General features: G+C 35.2%; 1 protein-coding gene across 4 annotated transcripts in view; it reads right to left on the bottom strand.

Moving 5' to 3' along the window:
- Positions 1–608: 608 nt before the first annotated feature.
- DACH1 (dachshund family transcription factor 1) overlaps positions 609–22,538 on the bottom strand; it is a 261,421-nt gene continuing 239,491 nt past the window's right edge. For 2 of the 4 annotated variants that reach the window (XM_031057067.1, XM_031057068.1), the window contains one exon: positions 609–3,366. In XM_031057067.1, coding sequence (XP_030912927.1) covers positions 3,329–3,366 — 38 coding nt within the window. In that variant the 3' untranslated portion in view covers positions 609–3,328. The remainder of the gene's footprint in view (positions 3,367–22,538) is intronic. The other 2 variants (XM_031057069.1, XM_031057070.1) reach the window with 2 other exon arrangements.

Below are 22,538 nucleotides of genomic sequence, written 5' to 3'. Positions count from 1 at the left end.
AAAAAGCACTCTTTTTTTTTTCACAATGCCGCCTAAAGACATGCTATGCCAATGCCTGTTTAAATGCTTAAATACTTGAGGTTTGTTAAAAAAATGTGTTTCTAAACACATTTTATCAAGTGAAGGAGATTTGAGACAAAACCAACAGGATTACCCCTGCATTTTTGTAGTTAGTGGAATAATATTGTTTTGTTCCATCAATGTGTCCACTTTACATTGTTCAGCACAAAGCTTTGTGGAATAAGAATCATGGGAATATCACAATATAGGAAAAAGGTACAAATAACAGCTTCATAAACTGAGAAATGTACATAAATAAATCATGTAGATGGGGGCAGTTTGCTTAGCTGGCAAGAAAAAAAAATGGAAAATATGCTTGTTAAACAATAACCACAGAGTGTGCTTTTATGATGTTTTTCACCACAGTAATTCATATTAGAGATAGAAGCAGTTGCATGTTAAATAAAATCATTCAGCATTGTTCGCCTCACATTACAAAGAGCTGACTTATGTTGTTTTTAGATGCCTCCCATTAGAAAGTAAATATTCCTCTGATGTTATACATTTCAGAAAATTTAATAAAGATGAACTGTAAATAAAGTCGCAGGGAGATTTCAGACAGTTTTATTAGCAGATTGTTGAAAAGAAAAGAAAATTAAATACAATAACAGTAAACGTGGTTCTCACATTGAAACCAGGCTCAAATAACTAGGCTACCATAGAAAAATTTCCAATTCTTGCATTATGATGTAAAAACAGATTTTTGTACAGATTTTGTACAACAAAATTCGTAATAACCTTTTTTCATTTTTAGAAAACTTTAAATATATAGATAAAAATAGACAATTTTCATAGGTCCTACATGAAGATGAGTATGTTCTGTTCCAAGGGCTTGCATAGAGCGCAAATATGGTTATAATATAGAACAACTAGACATTAATATCTTTAAGATTACAAAAGCATATAAACAATAACATGAGGACAACTTTTCTTCATAATCTATGCAAAAAAAAAAAAAAAATCCAAATCAAAACCCAAAACCAAAATACCAACCCAAAACTTGTAAAACTAAAGAGGGGCAAAAAACTTCAACTTACGGCAACATCTCATGGTCTGTAATATTTACACTGTTTTTAGCAAGATTCTTCCTAAACATCCAGCTCATAAATTGGTTCCCCTTTAATCCTTAACACTTCTGTTTATGTACCAAGCCAAACACTGAGGCATTCCCAAAGGTCTTGAAAGAATATACTGTAAAACTACTAAACCTACTTACAGGTGACTCTATGCAAGGAGCAGAGCAATGGTAAATGCTAGTACATATTTCAGTTGTAGGCTTTTAATTCTCTTTCAGATACGAATGATTCAAAAGCTTGCCACAAGTCCATCTAACTTTACAGCTGTTAACCCTTTAAAGACTGCATATGAAAAAACTGGAGTACAGAATCCCATGTGTGTTTAAGCAACTATGACAATCATGAAAGAATCATGGTTAGAAAATAACATCACTACAAAGTATTAGACAACAATATTTAATGAAAAATATTGCTCAATATTTCTTTAAAAAAATTACTGTGATGTGAACTTGTATATACATCTTTCTATTGTTAAAAAAGGATCGTGGTGGAGTAAATATGAACTGCACAAAATAAATGTGTACCAGTATTGTGAGGAAGACCTACAAACTATAGAAGCTCAGTGCTAGAGTTTACAAAACATTAGAAGATTTTTTTTGACAAAATAATATTAATATCCAATCAGAACTACTTTTAAAGAAATATTTGCTTTAAGTTAGGCATCTTAGACATTTAAGGTTTTGATATGTTTCCATGTAATAAATAATATTTTATATGCATAAAACATTAGATGAAGAAAGCATAATCACAAAACTTACAGTAATAGCACTGATTCACAAAATCAGTCTTTAAAGGGGTAACCCAAAAGTATGCAAAGCAAAAAACATAATTTTTAGTAATGTAATAAGCAGTGTTTTGCAGCTTACTTCCAGTTATCAGCACAAAGGTGAAAACACATATTGTAGCTTTCATAAAGACAGTGAAAGTAACACATAACCATCCATCCCTAAGACAAGTTGGGAGGGACAATAGACTTCAACTGTATCACTCAGTTCTACGTGGAATTGGACTGATACATCAAGTGTTTGTTAGGTTTTTTTTTATCAACATTGACGTAATATGACATTAACATATAAAAATATTTCTGGCATTTTGACTTGCTGCTCAGCCACAGTCCATTCTTAGAAGTGCACTAGTCAGGGCACTAACCAGGGCTCAATATACAAATAAAAGTGGCTGATACAGAATTCTGACTTGTTACCAGATGCTTAAGATCTCATTCAGTAATACTGTGACTCCAGGACAAATATTTACATGCCTGCATGCGTTAAAACTAGAAAGGTGTCTTTCTGACCAACAGGGTGACAAAACAATATTATCTAAAAGTTTCATTTCCTAAACTCTAGATTTCTACTGCATACATAATACCTTCCTTGTGTGATTTGTGTTATATACTGTACATGTGACCAACATTTTGATAAGAAGCAAAGTCTTTTATTTCATAAACCCCTGCCAGTTTACAATGAGAAATTATTATTCTTTTCATTTTTTTTTAATTTTATTTTAGGAAAAGAGACTTTGTGAATGGTAAAACAGTTTGTTTACATCCAGCATTTCTTTTCACTTACACAAAATTCCATTTCACTTAATGTAGTCTAACATATATGTGTTGGTCTCTTGGAAAGCATGTGGAAAAAATGTCTTTAGAAGAAAAACCCACGATCATTGTTTGAAAACTGAATGTATCAATTTTTTCTTCTTTTACCTTTTTTTTTTTCAATAAGAATCCTCTTATGTCCTCTACAAGTTAATTTCTGAGCTGTCTTGCTGGTTTCAGTATGGTATAACAGTCTGCAAGTGTACTTGGACACCGCTGGAAGGATCATTGGATGTGCTCAAATATAGAATCATCAGAGGAGGAGAAAGTCTGCATTCCTTGAAAAAGGGAATACTCAGCCATGTTCTGACCGCCTGTAATTTTGGATACCATAGTCCGGCGCAGAGATGCAGATTTTTGCTGTGAGAACAGTGCTACTGTACATTTACAAACATTCTCTAGATCTCCAGGTTGAGCCACAGGAGATAACCAAAGGAGGACACTCTTGCAGAATTCTTTACATTTTTGAAGAACATTGATAAATGAAGTTGAGGAAGTTGGTTTCAAAACGTTTTGTTTCCACAGAACTCCTTATGAGCCAATGTCTTACTGCAACGTTCTTTACCGTAGCACACGTATTTTCAGCAGGCAAAATTCAATACATGTCAGTAGTTTTCAAATAAAGTCTTCCATCTAAAATATGAAAGAGAAACATTTGCTTTATACATTTATATCTTCAATGAATCAAAAAGAGGAAAAACCCCACAAGATTTAAAACCTCAGCGGAAGTAGTCATGCAACAAATCTGTAAAATGTCCCCTATGGTACTTTTTGTCCAAAAGAAAAGAAAATCATAAAACCTGAATGTCACCTTGTCAATTGCATCTGTCAGTGGTCAAATAAACTCTGTTGAAAATTACATGCACTTTGCAAGTTGTGAAAAATGTAACAGCTTTAATGTATGCTGGCCTCATATCAGTACTAGGGCACTAGGAATGTAGGTGGAGCCTCTGTGCATGTGTTTTTACTGATATGCAAACGTAACTGAATAGTGCTGAACAGCAATTATTTCCTTCATGGTTGCAGAGCAAAAAAAATCTTCTTGCATGCAATAGTTAGTACTCCCATCACTAAAGGCATAGCTCACACTTTCTGATTTAGCTGTGTTGTTAAATATACCATGTAATGTAACCATTGTGCACATTTGTAGCTATTTATATAGAACCCAGTATAGGATATTTAAACGGTAGCAGTGAAGTATAGCCTCCTTCCCCCCATAAATGAGATTAACTGAACAATTACTATGTTAAAGATGTAAGCACGTTTCTCACAACATTTTTTCCACCCAAGTGAGGAGCATATATTTAAGTGAGGTATGTGAGGGAACATGAGAAACACTGAGCTAACCTACTCAGTAACTGTTGATCTAGAAAAAATTGAAGAGAACATACAGGCACAACATATTTTCACCTAATTTTTAAGTACAAAGCAATTTTTTCTTCACCTGGGACATTAACACCTTATATACACCTATTTTGATAGCCACATAATGATTATTTTTTAAAAAACAGAAAACAGACAGAAAAGTTTCTTAGCTTTCTGACCAGTAGGGTAGAAAGTGTGGTCCCCATGTGAATAAAGCACATTATGAAGCAATTAATCCTCCCCAGTGTATATCTACTAAACACGACTTATATTTTAGAATACAAGCATTTGCAACTACAAGCTGTATCTCAGCTCTTAAAGTTGGCATCAACTTCTTATTTAAATCTAAGTAAATTCAGCAAATATTTCTAAGTTTTCAAAAGGTTTTGTTTCTGCTTGATTTTCTTAGTCTAACATTTTTATTCCAAATCAGTCTATAGAATTTTTTATTAGAAATACAGTAAAAATTAGATATTCAGTGAAGTGATGGCGTGAGAAAAACCTGTACAAATGAATGCTGAAATTTTTGTAATGTTTTGTTATCTTTGAAAGATGTGGCATCACCTCTCTGAACTTACTGTAATTGTTGAGAGAAAGAAAAGTTAGCATGAAAGCAGACAAAAGTTAGCGTGAAAGCACACAGCTGTAAAATCTGCATATCCCTTTCCAGTTCTACCAGAACTGCTGGGGAAAGTGGGAAGCTGTAAAATGGCTCTGCTGCAGTGATTCTTATCTAATGTCCCTTTGTTTTTCCTTTTCCACCACTAGTTTCCTTTCATGAGCTTCTGGCGTATATGCCTTTTGCTACTTTCTCCCCATCTTTACATTTGTCTACCCCCTTTCCCTTCTTTTTTATGTTCCTAGCTTTTTTTTTTTTCTTTTTTTTCTTTTTTTTTTCAGAATACATGATAACTTTCCCACTACATAAAAGTGCTTCCTCTCAGATCCATTTCCATTCTCTTTGCTCTTTATGGTCTTTTTTTGCACTGAAGAGAAGTAAAAAGGAATTGAGTAAGGCCATAACTTAAAGACTTTTATATTATTATTTGATGCATGAAAACCAACCAAAATGCTTATGGGAATTCAGGATAGAAAGAAGGAGCCCCTGAAATGGAGCTCAGTAAAACTGAAGGCCTGGAAAACCATCTCCAGAGAAAGCCTGCATTAAGTGGAGGTTAGCTACTGCTACTACTTGGCTACATTTCCATATAGTTCTCCTAAACATACTGAATAAACACAATAAACATTTACAGCACTAAAGCTGTCTAGATACCTCTGTAGGAGTATTACTCTGCATATATACCAGCACTTTGGCTATCCTGAATGTACACTTGCTAATGAGTGCTATGTATAATTCCCACACCTTAACATTCTGATAACCTGCCGTTGGTAACTTATTTTATTATACTAGGTCTCCATTTACCTTTTAAAATAAAATATGTATTAAAACTAATTCTCAATTAAAAATACAGCTGCAGGAAGCAGAATCCTTGTAGCAGCCAACAAAAGATGAACAGCAATAGTTTCAAGAGTCAGCTCTATTTTACACTGCTTAAGGATCTAACCTGGCAGCGAAATCAATAGGAGGTTTTTCACTTCTAAAAGACAGCACTATCAGATCCTGTATTCTGTATCCACAGAAAATGAATAAGAATAGAAAAGGGCAGCTCTACAAAGCACCTTGCTTACAAAGTAAGAGGATACTTGTTTATATATACAAGTTCTCTTCAACATCTTCATTAACAGCTTGGTAAGTAAGTTTGTCAGCGACACTAAACTGGGAGAAGTTGTTGACTCTCTCAAGGGCAGAGAGACCTTGACAGCTGAGAGAGGTGAGAAATCAAGCCATATGAAGTTTAACAAGGGCAAGTGCTGGATTCAGCACCTGGGATGGAGAATCTTGGCGGTATGCATAAACTAGAGAACGATAGGCTGGAGAGTAGTGCCATGGAAAGGGACCTGTGGTCCTGGTCAATGACAAGTTGAACATGAGTCAGCAGTGCCCTGGCAGCCAGGAGGGCCAACCCTGGGGTGCATTGGGCACAGCAGTGCCAGCCAGCCAAGGGCGGGGATTGTCCTGCTCTGCTCTGCACTGGGGCAGCCTCACCTCACGTGCTGGGGGCAGTTTGGGGCACCACAATGTAAAAAGATATTAAACTATTAGAGAGCATCCAAAGGAGGGCAATGGAGATGGTGAAGGGTCTGGAGGGGAAGTTGAATGAGGAACTGCTGAGGTCATTTGGTCTGTTCAGCCTGGAGGAGACTGTGGGGAGACCTCAATGCAATCTTCAATTGCCTCACATGGGAAAGTGCAGGGGTAGAAGCTGATACCTTCCCTCTCATGACCAGTGACAGGACTTGAGTAAACAGCATAAAGCCCAGTCAAGGGAGGCTTAGGTCAGATATCAGAAAAAGGTTCTTCACCCAGAGAGTGATTGGGAACTATAACAAGCTCCCCAGGGAAGTGGCCAGGGCACTGTGGCTGAGAAGTTCATGTAGCCACTCATGAAGAACGAACAACAGGTGAATAGCAGTGTACTTCAGAAATTCAAAGACTTCAAACTGTGTTAAGAAAATCTCAGAGATCTGCAGAGGAACAATGAACTTGCATCTCAAAGTGGTGACCAAATATAACCCCTATGTTTGTCTGCTGTTTCTTTCCATTGGTGACTCCTACTACCTTGCTTCTATCCATTTCTCTCCCTATTCTTAATGTTCTGAGGTTCTTTCCAAATGATAGAAACTTCTCAGTGCTGTTGTCAAAGCCACCAGAATCACTTTGCCTCTAGGTGTAGCCAGAGCTCCTATCTGAATACAAGTGGAGTATTACCACTGATAGGCCCTTAATGATTTCAAGGTTAAAATCATAGACAAAACCTACAAATCATGAAAGTGATCAGCAAATCGAGCCAGCTCATTCTTTGTAAGCCAATGTGAAAATGCCACTACTTCTAAATACTAAATCCTGAGCATGCTTGTGCCTTCTGCCTCCCAATCAGCATTAATTTATCAGCTATGCAGGCCTGTTGCATTACTTTCTTCTGTTAACAAATGCAGAATTTTTCTATCAGCATAAAAACAATTTTATGTAAAACAAATATGCAATATTTTAGCCACACAAAAATATGCATACAAACATATACTACACACACACACAAAAAACACAAACTGGGAAAATACTGCTAAATTTCTAAATAGAACTGTGTGTGATTAGCAGATTGTCATCTGTTTTAATTGCTCTTTTGCAAATGGCAGTGTTCAGCAAGATCACACAAGCTCATGCTAGTAACTCAAACTGAAAATGCCACTACTCCTAAACATCATTTGGTTTTGTCTGTGGATTGATATGACAGAAATTCTACCCAGAATGAGGGAGTATTTTTTTAGATCAACTCTTTTTAATTAAGATTCATTTTGAGGCTTTTGGATGAACATGCCCAAATAGTTAAAAGGTCACAAATGTTATAAAAAACAAACAAATGGAACTGACATAAAAGTTTGCAATGCTGAAACAAATCATATGTCTCGAAATGCATTCCCACAGAGATGTCATCTGGGTAATGATTCACTTTAGTGTTCTGTAGGCAGCTTGCAGAAAGTATCTCTGTGGGCCCAGTATTTTCAGAGGTAAAAACATAAACCCACTCCTATTAATATGAAACCTTGTAAACTGATAAAAACATACAATGAAATGCTAGGTTTTGTCTTCAGCTGCAAACTAAATAAGTTGTCCATTACATGGTTAATATAGGCATTTCTGCACTGGGAGTGCAAGTCCCAGTGGGGTTCTTTGCCGTCCAAAAAATCATATTCTCAGAGTTGCTTTAAAAATAAATGTAGTAACACTGATCATCATGACTACAATACTGCAGTGTTTAATTTATGAAAATCTGCAAATCCACGTCCAAAGTGTGCTGCCACATCTTAGTTCAGTCACTTGCTATCTTACAAAAACCTACTTAGGTAAATTCTCCTCAGGAAAAGCATAGTGCTTTCTATGGTTAGGAGCTGAAAACAACCAACCAAGTGACCAAACAGACAGAAAGATACAGCAGCTTGACACAGAGAGCTGATAAGAAAGAAACTCCCAGAGTCCAGATTAAGAAGAAAAGGACAAAATACTTTGTGAGAAAGAAAATCGCAGAATCGCAGAATGGTTTGGGTTGGAAGGGACTTTAAAGATCACCAAGGACCACTCTCCTGTCAAGGGTAGGGATTCCTTTCACTAGACCAGGTTGCTCTGAAAATGAATGACAAGATATGAAATCTCATTGTGTGCTTTGGAAAGTTGGGATGCCAAGGTTTGAATAATTTTTTTATCCTTTTTTTTTTTTAATTGTAACTTGTGAGCTGTAGAATAGCAAATCCCATGATCCAAGAACCCTTACATCAAAGTAGCCACAGTTTCAGTTGTTAGAAGTCCTAACTTCAGTTAACATATTTTTGTCAAGTATCACTGGTGCAGGCCAGTGACAGAAGCCAATTTTCACTCAAAATGTGTCTTGAGGGTATTTGAATAGTGCATCTATTCATCTCTTTGTACTTTCAAAGAACAAAAGTTGATGTCTCTATGTCTCTTGTTGTGAAGACAGGAATTTTATTCCCAAATATGGCTCTGAAATTTTCTGTGATTTTAGTTTGTGAGTTTTTTTGTTGTTGTTGTTTTTTGTTTTTTTTTTTCCCTGCCCTTTCTTCTGTTCTCACTCAAACTTCTGTTTCTTTTCCTTTTCATTTTAGGTAACAGATATTTCATGTACTGATGGTTTTCTCAGTCTTTTTTCTTGTCCTTAGGAAGCAAATAGCAGTGCTAGCTGAATCCTCTAAGGACGATATTAGCACAAGTAAAAAAAAAAAAACCAAAAAAAAACCAGAAACCAAAAAAACTATATATGCATATGTATTTAATGGAAATAAAAGGTTCTTCACTCATAAAAATCCATTTGAACCCCATCTCTATGGCTGGTGACTGAGCTGATCTAAGCTTAGGGTCCTCTTCTAAAATCACATGTTGCAACACAAAATCCCCAGGACAAGCCCATGTGCTCCTCAAGGCAGCAGATGCTTCATACTGGAATTGAGTATACTGTTGCCAGACCCTCCAACCATTAAAAACTGCTAACTTCAGCTTAAAAGAAATAAAATATTTGTGACCTTAAATGGGGCTCCTCATATCTAAATCAAAGCAAAGCTGTTCATTTGTGCTAAGTAACATAATAAATTGCATTTCCTGTCAGGAAGTAGCTTTATTGAAAATGGTAGCTATTTTCTCAGAAGTTATTTCCAGGCACCTGTAATCTTAATGAGGTTTGTCCCTTTCAAAGAACAGTTGTACGTGCATGCCCGAATGCACACAACCTCTTCAGCCCAGAGCTGATAAAAGCATCTGCATGCCATAGCTCAAGCACGTTAAAATTATATAACTGGTTGGTTTATTTGTTTTAATAAGATGGGGCAAATGTGAATCACAGTGTACTTCTAACCATTCATTCAAGCTGATGTTTTAATCATTTGAAGGAAGAGAAACAAAACAAAAAGAAAGGGATGGTAAACAAATGGAAATGATTCATGTGATATTTGATAAGACAGCAGTGGGATGTCAAAATAAAAGCAAGCATATTGTGGCAGATGGAAGGGATCTTAGTCAAACTGTAACCCTTCTTTAAAAAAACTTAAAGGAAACAACTATTGTATATCTTCATATATTTAATTCCAAATTGAGACACAAGAGGATTTATTTTCCACCAAAGATGGAAGATAAAATAGGAGTCTAACTTTTTAATAATGTGAAAATAATTTATGATGAACTTCAGTTTTTTTCAGTTTGCAGAGTGTGAGACAAAAAGCCCATCATTTGTAAAAGTCAGTCATGGAATCAACTGAACATAACTTTTCATAGTAATCCTAGTAAAGTGCAAAACAGTACATTGTCAGGGGAAGTAATTCCTCCTAGTGTCTAGAGTTGATTAGAACTTTGAGGTTTTACAACTCAATACTGAAAAGGAGGGACAGTGGGATATATACCGAGCTGACATTGTTACTGGCAGCACAAGTAGATAATGTATTGGGGAACGTGGATGGATCCACTGCCATCTTCCATAGCAGAGTACAGGCGATGCAGGAAAGCTGGCCCAACCACTGAGGCTTTGAAATTCAAGCAATTTGTTCTTTAAAAAAATGCCCATCCAGTTTTTATGCAAAGATGGGTGATTTCACACTGCATGTTCATTAAATGCATGCAAATATGAAGTATGTAAACATATTTGGCCAAACACTATCCCAGTTTGCCCTTTGTGTAACACCAATAAATTAGTTTCAAATTTGCATATTGTTATTAATCATACACCTTTCATTTCTCTACTTAACATTCATGTACAAATATATTTGTGTTAATACTCAGTACAAATATTCAGGAAACTGAGATGTCCATGTGTTTCTTTTTAAAACAGCAATTTATATGTAGGAGATTTTAATTCTAATTTAAGACAAAATTAAACTATGGATGTGTAAAAAAGAGCATCTAAACACCTTTTTTCACAGTTATTTTCAAATATTGAACTATCTTCTCTCAGTGATTTTACCACGTGTTTTAATCATTAATATATATTTCCATTACTCCCATATTACTGTGGGAGTAAACTAAAGGTCAGCAATCTGGTCTTTAGTAAACTAACAAAGCAGGGAAGTACCTGCATATGTCACCTTCTATTATTTAAAGATCATATACTATGCATAAAACTGGCCATTTTGGGGACTGAAAAAACTGAACAAGTAAGGTGAGAAATTGTTTGAAATAAATAGATTATTTTTAAAAAATCAAACTGTCTTTTCTTGATGCTTCACAAACTTAGCAACCCTTGTTCTATTTGTATAAACAGAAGAAGCCATATCCAAAAAAAGACAACAGAACTGATTACTTGCAAGCACTGAACCTGAGTCACTAAGGCATTGTACTGTGTCACTTCATGTTATTAAAAAAAAAAATAATTAGTAATGATAAACAACAACAACAGACACAGAACAAAACCCTCTCAACTGAAGAATCATGTGGAAAAGTTATTAAATCATGAAGTCACAGCTAAATACAATCAGCTTGTGAGCTTCCACAGCTCATTGTGTTCAGTGCTGTTTGTATCACAGTGTGGATAATTTTGGTGCTGAACAATCTGTCCTGCATAAAACAGTTTTAAGTTCTACAAAAAGGTATGCTTTATTTGTTACTGTATTCCCAGAAACATAAATGAGTTTTTTTTTTAGTATCAGCTAGCAACCTTGGATCTGATAGCATAAAATTGAAAAAGAATTGAATATTGGAACATAGTTTCTGCCTGGCACTTTCTGCCTTTGTTTGGTTTTGGGTTTTTTTTTGTTAAGGCCAGATGGAAACAGACTTTATTATTTATTCCTTTAGTCTGATTGCTCCTCTTTTGCTTCTCTCCATTTTGCCTCCTTTTCTAGTGCCTTGCTCAAATCATCACTTTTTAACACTAAATATCATCATCAAAGTAATCTTACATACAAGATATCAATCATACAGTTAGACTTAAAAAATAATTACTTTCCTTTTCTGGAGAGAAAAAGTGGCCGTAAAATGAAATTGGAACAAAATACAGGAGATCAGTGTTTTTTTGGAGCTTTCAGCAGTTTTTGCTGAATTACAGAAAGTATGTATGCAAAAGTACATGTAAGTGGGTATTTCTTTAAAACTACCCTCCATCTACATGCAAAACAGAAATGCATACAAATTCTTTCCATCACTCAACTAGAAGCTGATACAGTAGGCAGCATACAACTGTACACAACTGTAGATCCTATAATAAAATATGAATACAATTCTGAAAAAGTAACATGGGTCATGATAATTTTGCTAGGAATGGTTGTGGCCATAGTTAGTACTCTCCATCAACAGACAGTGTGATGTTAATTTCTTTCAGCAAATACAAACAATTTATGAAGATGAGCTTTTCTACGGTATTATCTTTTCTAGAGCTTTACTTCCATTACTTTTCAAAACACAAGAAAAGACTTTGATCTAATACCTACTCCTACACAGGGCACCTCCTCTGGTTCACAGAATCACAAACCTACCCCACCCTTCTCTGCCAGCCACATTTTTTCTAAACAAGTAACTTGAATTTCATGTTGCCCAAGTAACTAAAAGGCAGACTAGCTGTTTTCAGATTAAACCCCACAATTAATACAAGAGGATATAACTGAGATGCCATTTGAACTGCTGCAAAGTCTACTGGAAAATAGAGGCCACTTAAAGAAAGCTATATTAGTCTGCATACATAATCCTGGAATATGTGGAATCCTGTCTTAATATCAGTATCACATTAGCACTCATTTTCATACACAACCACCCCTGCTCTCATCTGTGTGCTAAAACAGAGTAACCCCCAACACTAAACATGAAGAAATAGTCACATGCAGAACAGGAAGGAATGAGGCTGTAAAACAGGTAGATTACACAGCAGCAAGCTTATGGAAAATCTATCAAGGATGGACGGGATGTCAAAACATATGTAACATAACCTTGCTGCTTTTCGGTATTTTGTATGAAAGCAAGTTTATGGCACCAAGCAGTGCCATTCAGCTCCAGAACAAGAGTCAAGCCAACAGAAACCAAACCAGAAGTCATGCCCTAGGAAATCAGCTGTGAACTGAAATCACACACAATCCTTCTAGTACACAGAAATAGACATAGGTCTTAATGAGGTTCCCAGGGCTTAGGATGAATGGCGTAACTACAAAACCGAAAATAAAATCAGCTCATGTTAATTCTGAGGAAGACTTCAAGCTGAAGCACATAAATGGGGTCTGATCCAGTAGTTAGCCATGAAGCAATACTTATGCAAAACACATTTTTTCTTTCCCAGAATGAAAACGACCAGCCTTTTATATTATGAGAGAACTCTGCTTCTGTGGCAACTACTAATGCTAGCCCTGGTAGGTTGCTTTTCAATTCAGAGTTCAAACTAGTTCCCCTAACTAATTGTAAACTTCCATCTTGAATACATCTTCATAGATGCATTTAAGTATTGCAGTGACAAGCCAATCTTCCCCATTCCCTCTCAGTGGTAACATAATTTCAGATAGGTACTTCAAAATGATTATTCTACCCTCCCAGGAAAAACTCAATTAGCCTTAGGGCCAGGTGGTTTGAATTTGGCACCACTCTGTGTCTTTGCCAGTAAAGACTCCTCAGAAAAAACAGCATGTCATGACAGACTGTGTCCTGGATGCACCCCACTACAGAAATCCCAGACCATATGGAAGCAGCATGCTTTCCCAGAGAGAACTTAACACCATGGTTCATCATCAAAAAGTAAGCAAGAGAAAAGAGAATGGCTAAATTAAACCACAGAGCAGTCTTAACCAATGACTTTGGGATCAAGTGACTACCTTGCAGCCAGAAGCAATGAGCTGTGCAAAATATCTGAAGTGTAAAATTTTCTTGCTTCAAAGTGTGATTTTCTCAAGACAGGGGAAATGAAAAATGTTACTTCCTGGTTGCTTTTACTCTTCCCCACCCATCTCCCTCCCTCTCCCCATCTCTTCAGCTTTCCACTTACAGTGTTTCTTGTCAAGAGCAACACACTAATGGCATTGTTCAAGTCACTAGCAGGACATTTCCTGGAACAGTGTTTAAGATGCTGGTTACCCATGCTCAATGTGAACTTAGACTGGAATAATTTCAGAACAGGCTACTAGTATAAGACAAGGAATACAGTCAACAATATGCACATAAAATTAATTGATTTGCTTATCAGAGAAGAGCAACTGATCATTCCTTGTATATACATTAAGTAATAATAAGAGACACAAACCAACTCTTTTGCAGGAACTCAGCTCTGAGTGGTCTTCCAGGATGATGGATGTATTTAAATGATTTTTATGAATATATTTGTGGTATGAGAGCCTGAAAATGCAGATTTTAAAGCCCATCTAGTACTATCTGTAATGCTGTGTTACTTAAGTAGAAAAAGAGGCAAGAACTGAGTATATCCTGAATATATTTACTGAATATCTTGCCTGGTAAAAGACATTTGGATATAAAGTTAATTTTAGCTGGAAAAACTAAGTCAATGGTTTTGCAAGGATATGAAAATACCTAGAGGGAAACCTTATAAAATGAGGCTTTTTTCTGTTCACTGAATGTTTAAGATCAAGCTCTGGAACTATTGTCCATTTGGAACTGGAATAAAACTGATATTTGTGTGTTTTAATACAAACACAATGTGAGCCTTTCAATATTTTAGCATTGGGAACCAGAGTGCATCAGATGGCATAATTACAGCAGTGGAAGTGACTGTGATTGTCATAACAAATTTGATGGCAAGGCTAAAAATGCAAGTGATCCTCCAGTCAGTGTACTACTTTTATGATGCTTCCAGTATTTCCACTGAAGCCAAGGAGTCTGATCCAGCCACAGTATTTTATGTCCAGTTCAGCAATGTGCAAAGATACTGTTCTCTCTCCAACGGCTAAGAGTGCATATCTTTGAGTCAGAGTATAAAGCTAAAAATGAAAGCAAATTATTGCTGCTTTTTATTTTATGTTTGTATTCAATATAGCTTGATTACTTGAAAGGAGTTGTAGCCAGCATATTGCAGTATGAAACAATATCATGAAAAATACATGTCTTTTAATGGAATGGTTGCACCAACAGTTTGTCACAGGCAAAATCTGCAGAATCAACACATAGACAAAATAAACAAGTCAAAACTTAAATTATGTAATACAGCATTGTATATTTTCAACAATCCATATTCTAATTTCATGCACATAAAGTAGCACTGTAAATTTTTTGGTCCTGCCTTCATAACACTTTGTTTCCAAGGCCAGTTGTAGCACATTGTGATCCATCCTTTCTAACATCCATGACAAAACACACTATTATGCTATTGCTGCTTTTCCTAAGCTATTAGAGGCTGCATCACTTTTAAAAAATAAGGCTGACAAGAATATAATAGAAAAAATGTTTTTACCATTACTGGTACACACTTTGTGTTTCTCAACTAGGAAAAACAAAATGACATCACATTATCATTATATATGCTGCTGTCTCCCAGGATGTCCTTCAGATGTTACGGAACCCTACAATGAGCAAAAGCAAAATATTTCTTTTTAAAGCTAGCAGTCTATTCTATAGAAGACATTTTCCTCCTCACAAGCCAGCTGGCAGTTCACTGGAAGAATACTTATTATAGATATATGCTGACAGCAAATTTTAGCTTAGATAGAACGTGATGCTGGCTAAGTAGTCCTTCCAAATGTGTTAATTTTAGTTTCACTTCCTATATACTTCCTTTTCTTAGCTATTTTTTTTTAATTTCATAGGTACTTGAGATACTAATAGAAATGGGTCAAATTCCACATCAAATCCATGAGAAAGCCAAATTCTTGAATTACACAAAGGTGAAATTTTCTAATCATATCTATATAAAAAATAAGCACTGTGAGAAAACACTATTTTTAGAACTACAGTAGATTTAATATAGCAATTGTTTGGTTTTCTGGTTTGCAATATGAAATTTATGTGAGTATTACAGACACATTAAATATTAAACAAATATTAAAAATTTGTTTATCTTAAATTATTATAAATATTTCCTATCTCTAAAGGACAAAAAAATGCCTCTTTTTTAATATTACTGCCAAAGACGGAAAGGACAAAACGTAAAATCTTTGGGCACTTTTAAATTAAATCATCAGACTCTCAGCTAGTTAAAGTTAATACAGACTTCTTGATGGCAAGATTATCTTTTATTTTTTTCTTCAACTGATGAAATAGAGCAATTAAGTTGGAGTGATATTTTAGGAAGATGATTGCCTTCTTAACTCTTAACATTGCACAAAGGGCTGCCTGCTTGATAAAATCTCACAGTACGGTTTTATTTACATTTTTAGTCTAACTGCTTTTTTGCCTCTTGAATATTTTAAGTGAATGTTGAACTTTCATTCTCCTTAACAGGATTTCTGACCCCTCAGTTATTTTAGGATTATAAAGGAGAGACAGTCCTGTACTACACCAAAATGCTGTCACTCAGCAATATACCATTTCTGATCTAATGCAGAATAACTAAGGTAAGTCAGTCTAATACATTTTTTTCTCATATGATGATTCAGGTAAGGTACATTTACACAAAATTTCGGCTATCAAGTATTAGTTTGCTAAATCCCATAAAGTATTTCTCCAGTTATTTCCATCTACAAAATTTGAAACTAACTATAATTAGCTGATAATAGTTGTAAATTGCTGTATCCCCTCTCTTTGCCACTTTTTAATGCCTGGGACTCTGATCCATCACCAAAGAAAATATAAAAGCAGAAGTTAATAACATAACTGAACTTCTACTGTGCCTTTCATCCAAGATCCAGAATACTTTACAAATATTAATTAAGTTTCACAACACCCTTGTGTGACACCAAAGCATCGGTGCTGCCATCAAGATATCAGTAGATATTATTTCTTTCTTCATGCATAAAAACTTGGTTTCGGCTTAAGGCATTGGTTAAAAATGCCCTGAAGCATGCCAAATGAGGTATTCCTTTGCCTTTCAAGAGCATCAGATGTAAAGTATATAAGCCACCCCAACAAATGGTACCATTTTAATTCTGAAATCGATATTAACCACTCAATTCTTTGCTGAAAAATGTAAAATGGGCAAAACAGTGACTCCTTAGCATATACTTCTTGTGACTGTGTCAAATGCTACATCAATTCTTTGTAATTAGACAATCTTGGAGTATAATTACGACCTTTGCTATAAAATGGATTTATTGTATGGGAAAAAAACTCCATACACTACAAACAACAACAACCACTGAAGAAAGTACTTTCTCACCTCTGGAAACTGAATTCAGCTTTTCTGAAATAGGACTGAGCTTACTAAGTTTGTTTGTAGCAGTCTATACTGGGGTACTCTATTATTTTTAATGGGATGAACTCTACTGTAGATATTTCTGCATCTATATAGATACAGAAATCTCTATATCCAGTGAGGGTCAAGGGTGACAAGCACAGATGTAGATGCCAACATTGAAGACTTCTATGCTACATCAAGTTAATTCCAGCCCATATCTTGTTTGCAAGCATAACTACATTTAAAAGGCAAAACATTAACTAGTTGCCCATTACTAATCAGTAATAATATAGTAATAAAGTTACAGTAATATAATGAAACTGTATGAGTAATGTGATACTATTTTCCCTTCTAGAGTTCTGTGATACTTCCATATACCCCCTTTTCTTGGTACCTCATCTATCTCTTTTTCTATCTCTCAATTTATGGCTGCTTTTTTTCTTATTTCAGAATATTCAGAATGCTCTTCTGACTCTCGTTTCATGCCTTGTGCCATGTGTAGTAGCATCCAAATGAAAAAAATGCTGCAAAGCTTTAGTACTATTGCAGAATTCAAATTCTTTCTACATTTGATAGTAGTAATTTATGCAACTTTCAAAACTGTTCAAAGTTATATGAAACAGAAAAGGAATTGTCAAGCTTGGATATTTTTCTAGAACTGATGCAAAATTACCCATTTCTAACATCAGTAGTTACAAGAAGTGACTGAAATGCAGCTGTTCTAGTGTGATTACTGCCACAACTGATGCTGGAATTCTGAGGCAAGCAAAAAGGAAAATACACAACACATGAAATTCATCACATTAACTTCAGACACCTGCACTGAACGTAGCTGCATTTGAACTGGTTTAGCAGACTCCCTTTATAATCAATGAAGAAACTTGGAAGTTGTGATTCATTTTCTTCAAAGGGAGAGATGTGTGTATTACTCTTCATTGACTTTAACAGGAGTCCAGCCAAATAGCTCAGATAAAGACATCTACCCCACAAATGTGTGAAATGGAACATATCCCTCCCACTGATACTGTTTGGGTATTTTATAGATAATTACATTGCCTCAGCAGCTATTCCACACCTTCAGAGCAACATCTATACTGCCATTATGGTATCAGCAAAGTCCCACTATATCTTATCAGTTGAAAAAATTACAGGATAATGTAGTAAAGAATATATGACTCTGTATACCATCTTGATAGCTTAAACATCCTGTTTATTAAATTCTAAAGCACTCTTAAACAGCACCTACTTTTTGGTCTCTGCGGGCTTGGCTTTCTCAGGTATTGCATGTGTAAAATGAATGCAAACACATTAACGTGTTTATAAACTTGTTCAAGGATTTAAGCAAATGCAGGCATATTGAAAATGAATAAAAATCCCATTGTGCTGTTTCACTGTGCAAATATAATTTCTTGTAAATTATAAACCCCCAATCATTTCCTTATTTCAAGTATATTTTCATTATTCCAATAATGTTGTACTCATCCTTGAAGTGAATGAAACTCCTTTTCACCTGTCTTACTAAGCACAGTTTTAACATTCTGTATAGACACTATTTTAACTGTACTTTGTCTTCTTTGTCCACAGACTCTATTTCCAGCAATATTAAGTAGCTGATAGATTACTTTGGGATTTTAGGTGGTCCTCATTTTAAGTAACAGCCTTCATCTTTTTCCCAAAACACCCTATCATTGTCCTTTTATACCTGTTTTTTTTCTTTTCTACAGAATTAGCTCTTGAATTAATCTAATCTCCTTGCAGTTCTATATTCAGACTTTGCAGAAAACTTCAATACTGATAATTTTTATTTTCCCACTGCATATTCTCATTCTGCATGTGTGGCTATTTTGGATACTGTCTCAAAGTTGCTGATCACAGCAGCAGGGACCGTCCTTTGTAACTTACACTCATCAGGCTTACTCGAAGTTCAATCATTAAGTGCCAGGTAGTAACTTACAAATTGTTTTCTTTTTTCCTCAGCTGTTAGTCTTGCAGAGTATAAACTAACCCCATATCATGTACAAACTCCTGCAGTATTTTAAACTCCAACCTACGATGCTAGTCTCTTTTTCTGTGCATTACATCTGTTCTATATAATCTGTGAAGTATCACAGGCTGACAATAATAAAAAGTACCAAAATTTATACTTTGTCATCCCTGTTTGTAAAATATAAAAACCCAAAAATTATAATCAATTAAGAATAAAATTGAAATATTTTGAAACCCTTGAAAACTTAGATGGAGGGAATAGGGTTTCTCCAAATTTAAATGTTGCTGTTTTCAAAATGACACAGAATGTGAAATAATGTGTTTGTTTTTCAGATACTGTAGGTCTGAAGAGATTTTTTTGGTATACTTCAATTATAAAAACATTTAAAACATACAAACTTGTGCAATTTTTATTTTAATGAAGATGAGAAGTTCATTAACGAAGATAAATATTTCATTAGATGTTAAATAAAACAAAGAGATTTTTTGGCTTCTCTCAGCACAAAATTCCTTTGAAAGATTAATTAATACATGCAAATTATGCAAATTAGACCCATGCAAATATTTTATGAAGACAATTAAGGGAACCATTAATTACTGCTTTTTTTGCTTCAGTGAGATTCATTCATTTAATTTTAATTTCACTTTAACTGTTTTGATGTATAATCTTGCAGCTAAGAACTTTATCTTTCCTAGTGGGTCACTTAAACTTATAAATTTCATCAAGTGAGCAGCAACAGAAATCTGCAAAGATATTCTCTGGGCTATGTTTAGTATCAAGAGAAATTTTTGACACAATGCACTCCTAGAAATTGCAGAACTGGAAGGGAATGTGAGCTCATTCTTGGACAAGGTTCAACTGCTGGAAAAGCAATTAATTTGCTTTGGCTGTGCTAATATAGGGGAATTAGAAAGTGTGACACAAGACAAATAGAAATAATTAGTTCTCCAAAATGATGTTCTCATTAATATGGTTTGAACAGTAGAAATAAAAAACATTATTGTGGCATGTCTGCATTCTGTCCCTAGCCACAGGAGGTAGGAAAATGCAACATACAGCATTTTTTCACCTTTGTAGTTTGTGTGGTGGTGGTATTTATTTTCATTTTTTATTATAGGTTTTAAGAAAGGCAAATTGTGGACCTGATCCTGTTATCTAAAACCTACTGTACTTGTATAAAGCACAAGGAATCCCTACGTTTCTTCCTGTGTAAAGATGAAGCTATAAACATAACTGACTAGGTTTTCACAACAATACACTCAAGTTCCTAAACTGAAACTTTTATTTCAATATCTTTCATTTAAATAACATTTTATTACATGCAATACCCAAGGTATAATGCGTTTTTTCTGCAGCTTAAGCTCCTTTAGTAAAAATGCTCTAGCAAAGGAGCTACGTTATCCTCTCCAAATCCGATAACATAATTTTCTTTTACCATAACATGAATATACACACACTCATTTTACAAGGTACACAGAGGGGAATTTTCACTTGATCTCCTTAACACTTACCCCAGCACAAAGCTGGGTTTCCACAAGCAGTGAAAATCACTAGCTGGCACTCTTTACAAAAACAGGCTGCTAGAAGGCTGTTAAGAACATCTGCTCACTTACACTCTACCTTTCTTAGCTTGTTGCAGGATTAAAGGTAATGCAAGACTACGTGGCCCCTCTAAAATATTAACTTCTCCCTCCCCTGCAGGTTTGCCAAGTTCCAACTGAAGGCACCTCCCTCTGAAAGTTTTGCTGTCTACACACCTTTTAGCTAGAATCAGATATTAAAGTGCAATGACTTGATATCATTTATTTCTTATTTCAGTTAGGTGGAAAATCTATAGCATCTGATAGAAATAGAGATTTTTCTCTTTAAATACAAGGAGAGAAAATGTGGCCATGTGTTAACATTTTTTGAAAGCTGATTACCACAATTAACAAAATCCTTAAGTGCAACTACCACAGAGGTTTAGCAAAATTACCCAATAAAATGTCCAGAACTCACACTGTAATAATTCACTATAAAAATACTAATGTCTTTAGGGACGTACCGATAAAAAGGTAAAATCTATGAAACCTTCCTACAACTACTTATTGCTTAACAACATGGATGCAGTATGTCCATGTTCCTAATTTGCTAAGGATGTGTCAAATATGGGGATGAATGAACACAATTCTTGCAAAATTCTGGGAAGTGCCTTCTTCCTTGACCATTACTTCTGTTGCTAGTCAGCTGATCTTTTGAAACTTTTATTAAATGTGTCTGTGTTAAGGATTTCTATACAAAAAAATATTAGAACTAACACCTCATATGGTATCTGGTAGATTCTAGACTAGCATTTCCTAAAAATCTTTTGTCATTCAAATGTTGTTTACCCTTTGTTGGAATCTTCTTATTCTCCCTCCACATTGCTATCTTCTTTCTCAGTTTTACATTTTTTACTTCTTTCTCAACTTTCTGTTTTAATTTCTGAGGGCTACAATCTTTCTCACACTGTCTCTCTCTCCATACTTTGTATCTGAGTAGTCTAATCCATAAACTGAATTTCAATCAGCATATCCATGTTGACAATTGACACAGTCCTTTGTACTCCAGGTCTGTTCCCTTCTGTCTGACATAAAACCTCAGTCTGCTTTTCTGATCCTCTGTGTGCATGTGTCGCTGCTCTGACAATCTTAGTTTGAGAAAACAGAGCTGTTAATCTTTCACCCCTTCAGATTCCTCCTCATCTTCCCCACTACTACTACTCTTAGTCACTATGAACTACTCTTTTAATCGTGTCTGTCAGTAAAGTTCAAAATCAAGGTATCCTGTTTGTTTCTAACTTCTGACTCTTCATTACAACACAGTGTCTAAATTTATTCTCAAAAAAGTCTCTGCCCCTCATTCTCATATCCCTCTTTCTAGCTATAAATTCACATGATGTTTCTCCTCATATCTCACCTACTAAAGTTTCTGTCTTGGTTGTATAAACAAATTTGTATGGCAAAAATATTTTCCTAGTCTGCTTCTTTGAATTGTCACTCTCTTCTAATTCCTTCACTGGCTCTTCCTTTTTAACAAGTAGAAACACAATACTTGAAAGGTTTTGCCTTACCCTTCACCTTGTGCATTACTCCTTATCAAAATGATTCAAATTGGAGTGATACTTCCAAATAAGCATCCTCACAGTGCTGTCTACAGTTAAGAAGACCCTCATGCAATGCTTACAAGAAGAACTCACTACAGCCCTTTAGGTCTGAAGCCTGGATTTGCAGACAAGTCTGACAGAAAGACCTGAGATCAAGAATGTTGCCTGAATCCATAATATGATGAGAATACAGGTTCATGGACATATAAAACTTCCCATATAAATCAAAAGCACTTAATAGCACAGTCACTAACATCTCATAGTCATCATCTCCTCTCAGTATTTGTGAAAAGTTTTAAGGAAAGTGACATCATTTGGCTACACTCCTTCAATAACTTTAGTTTACTTAGTCATGAATGGGACAGTAATTTCAATGCTATTGTAGGGGACATAGGTAGGGATGATCATAACAAAAGATTTAATGAATACTATTGCCCCACTGCTGGCAAGAGAGCAGTTTACC

The sequence above is a fragment of the Geospiza fortis genome, unplaced genomic scaffold, assembly GCF_000277835.1.
Source record: "Geospiza fortis unplaced genomic scaffold, GeoFor_1.0 scaffold45, whole genome shotgun sequence".
Taxonomy (NCBI): Eukaryota; Metazoa; Chordata; class Aves; order Passeriformes; family Thraupidae; genus Geospiza; species Geospiza fortis.
Note: the sequence above shows the minus strand (reverse complement) of the source record. Positions and strands in the feature narration are given on the sequence as shown.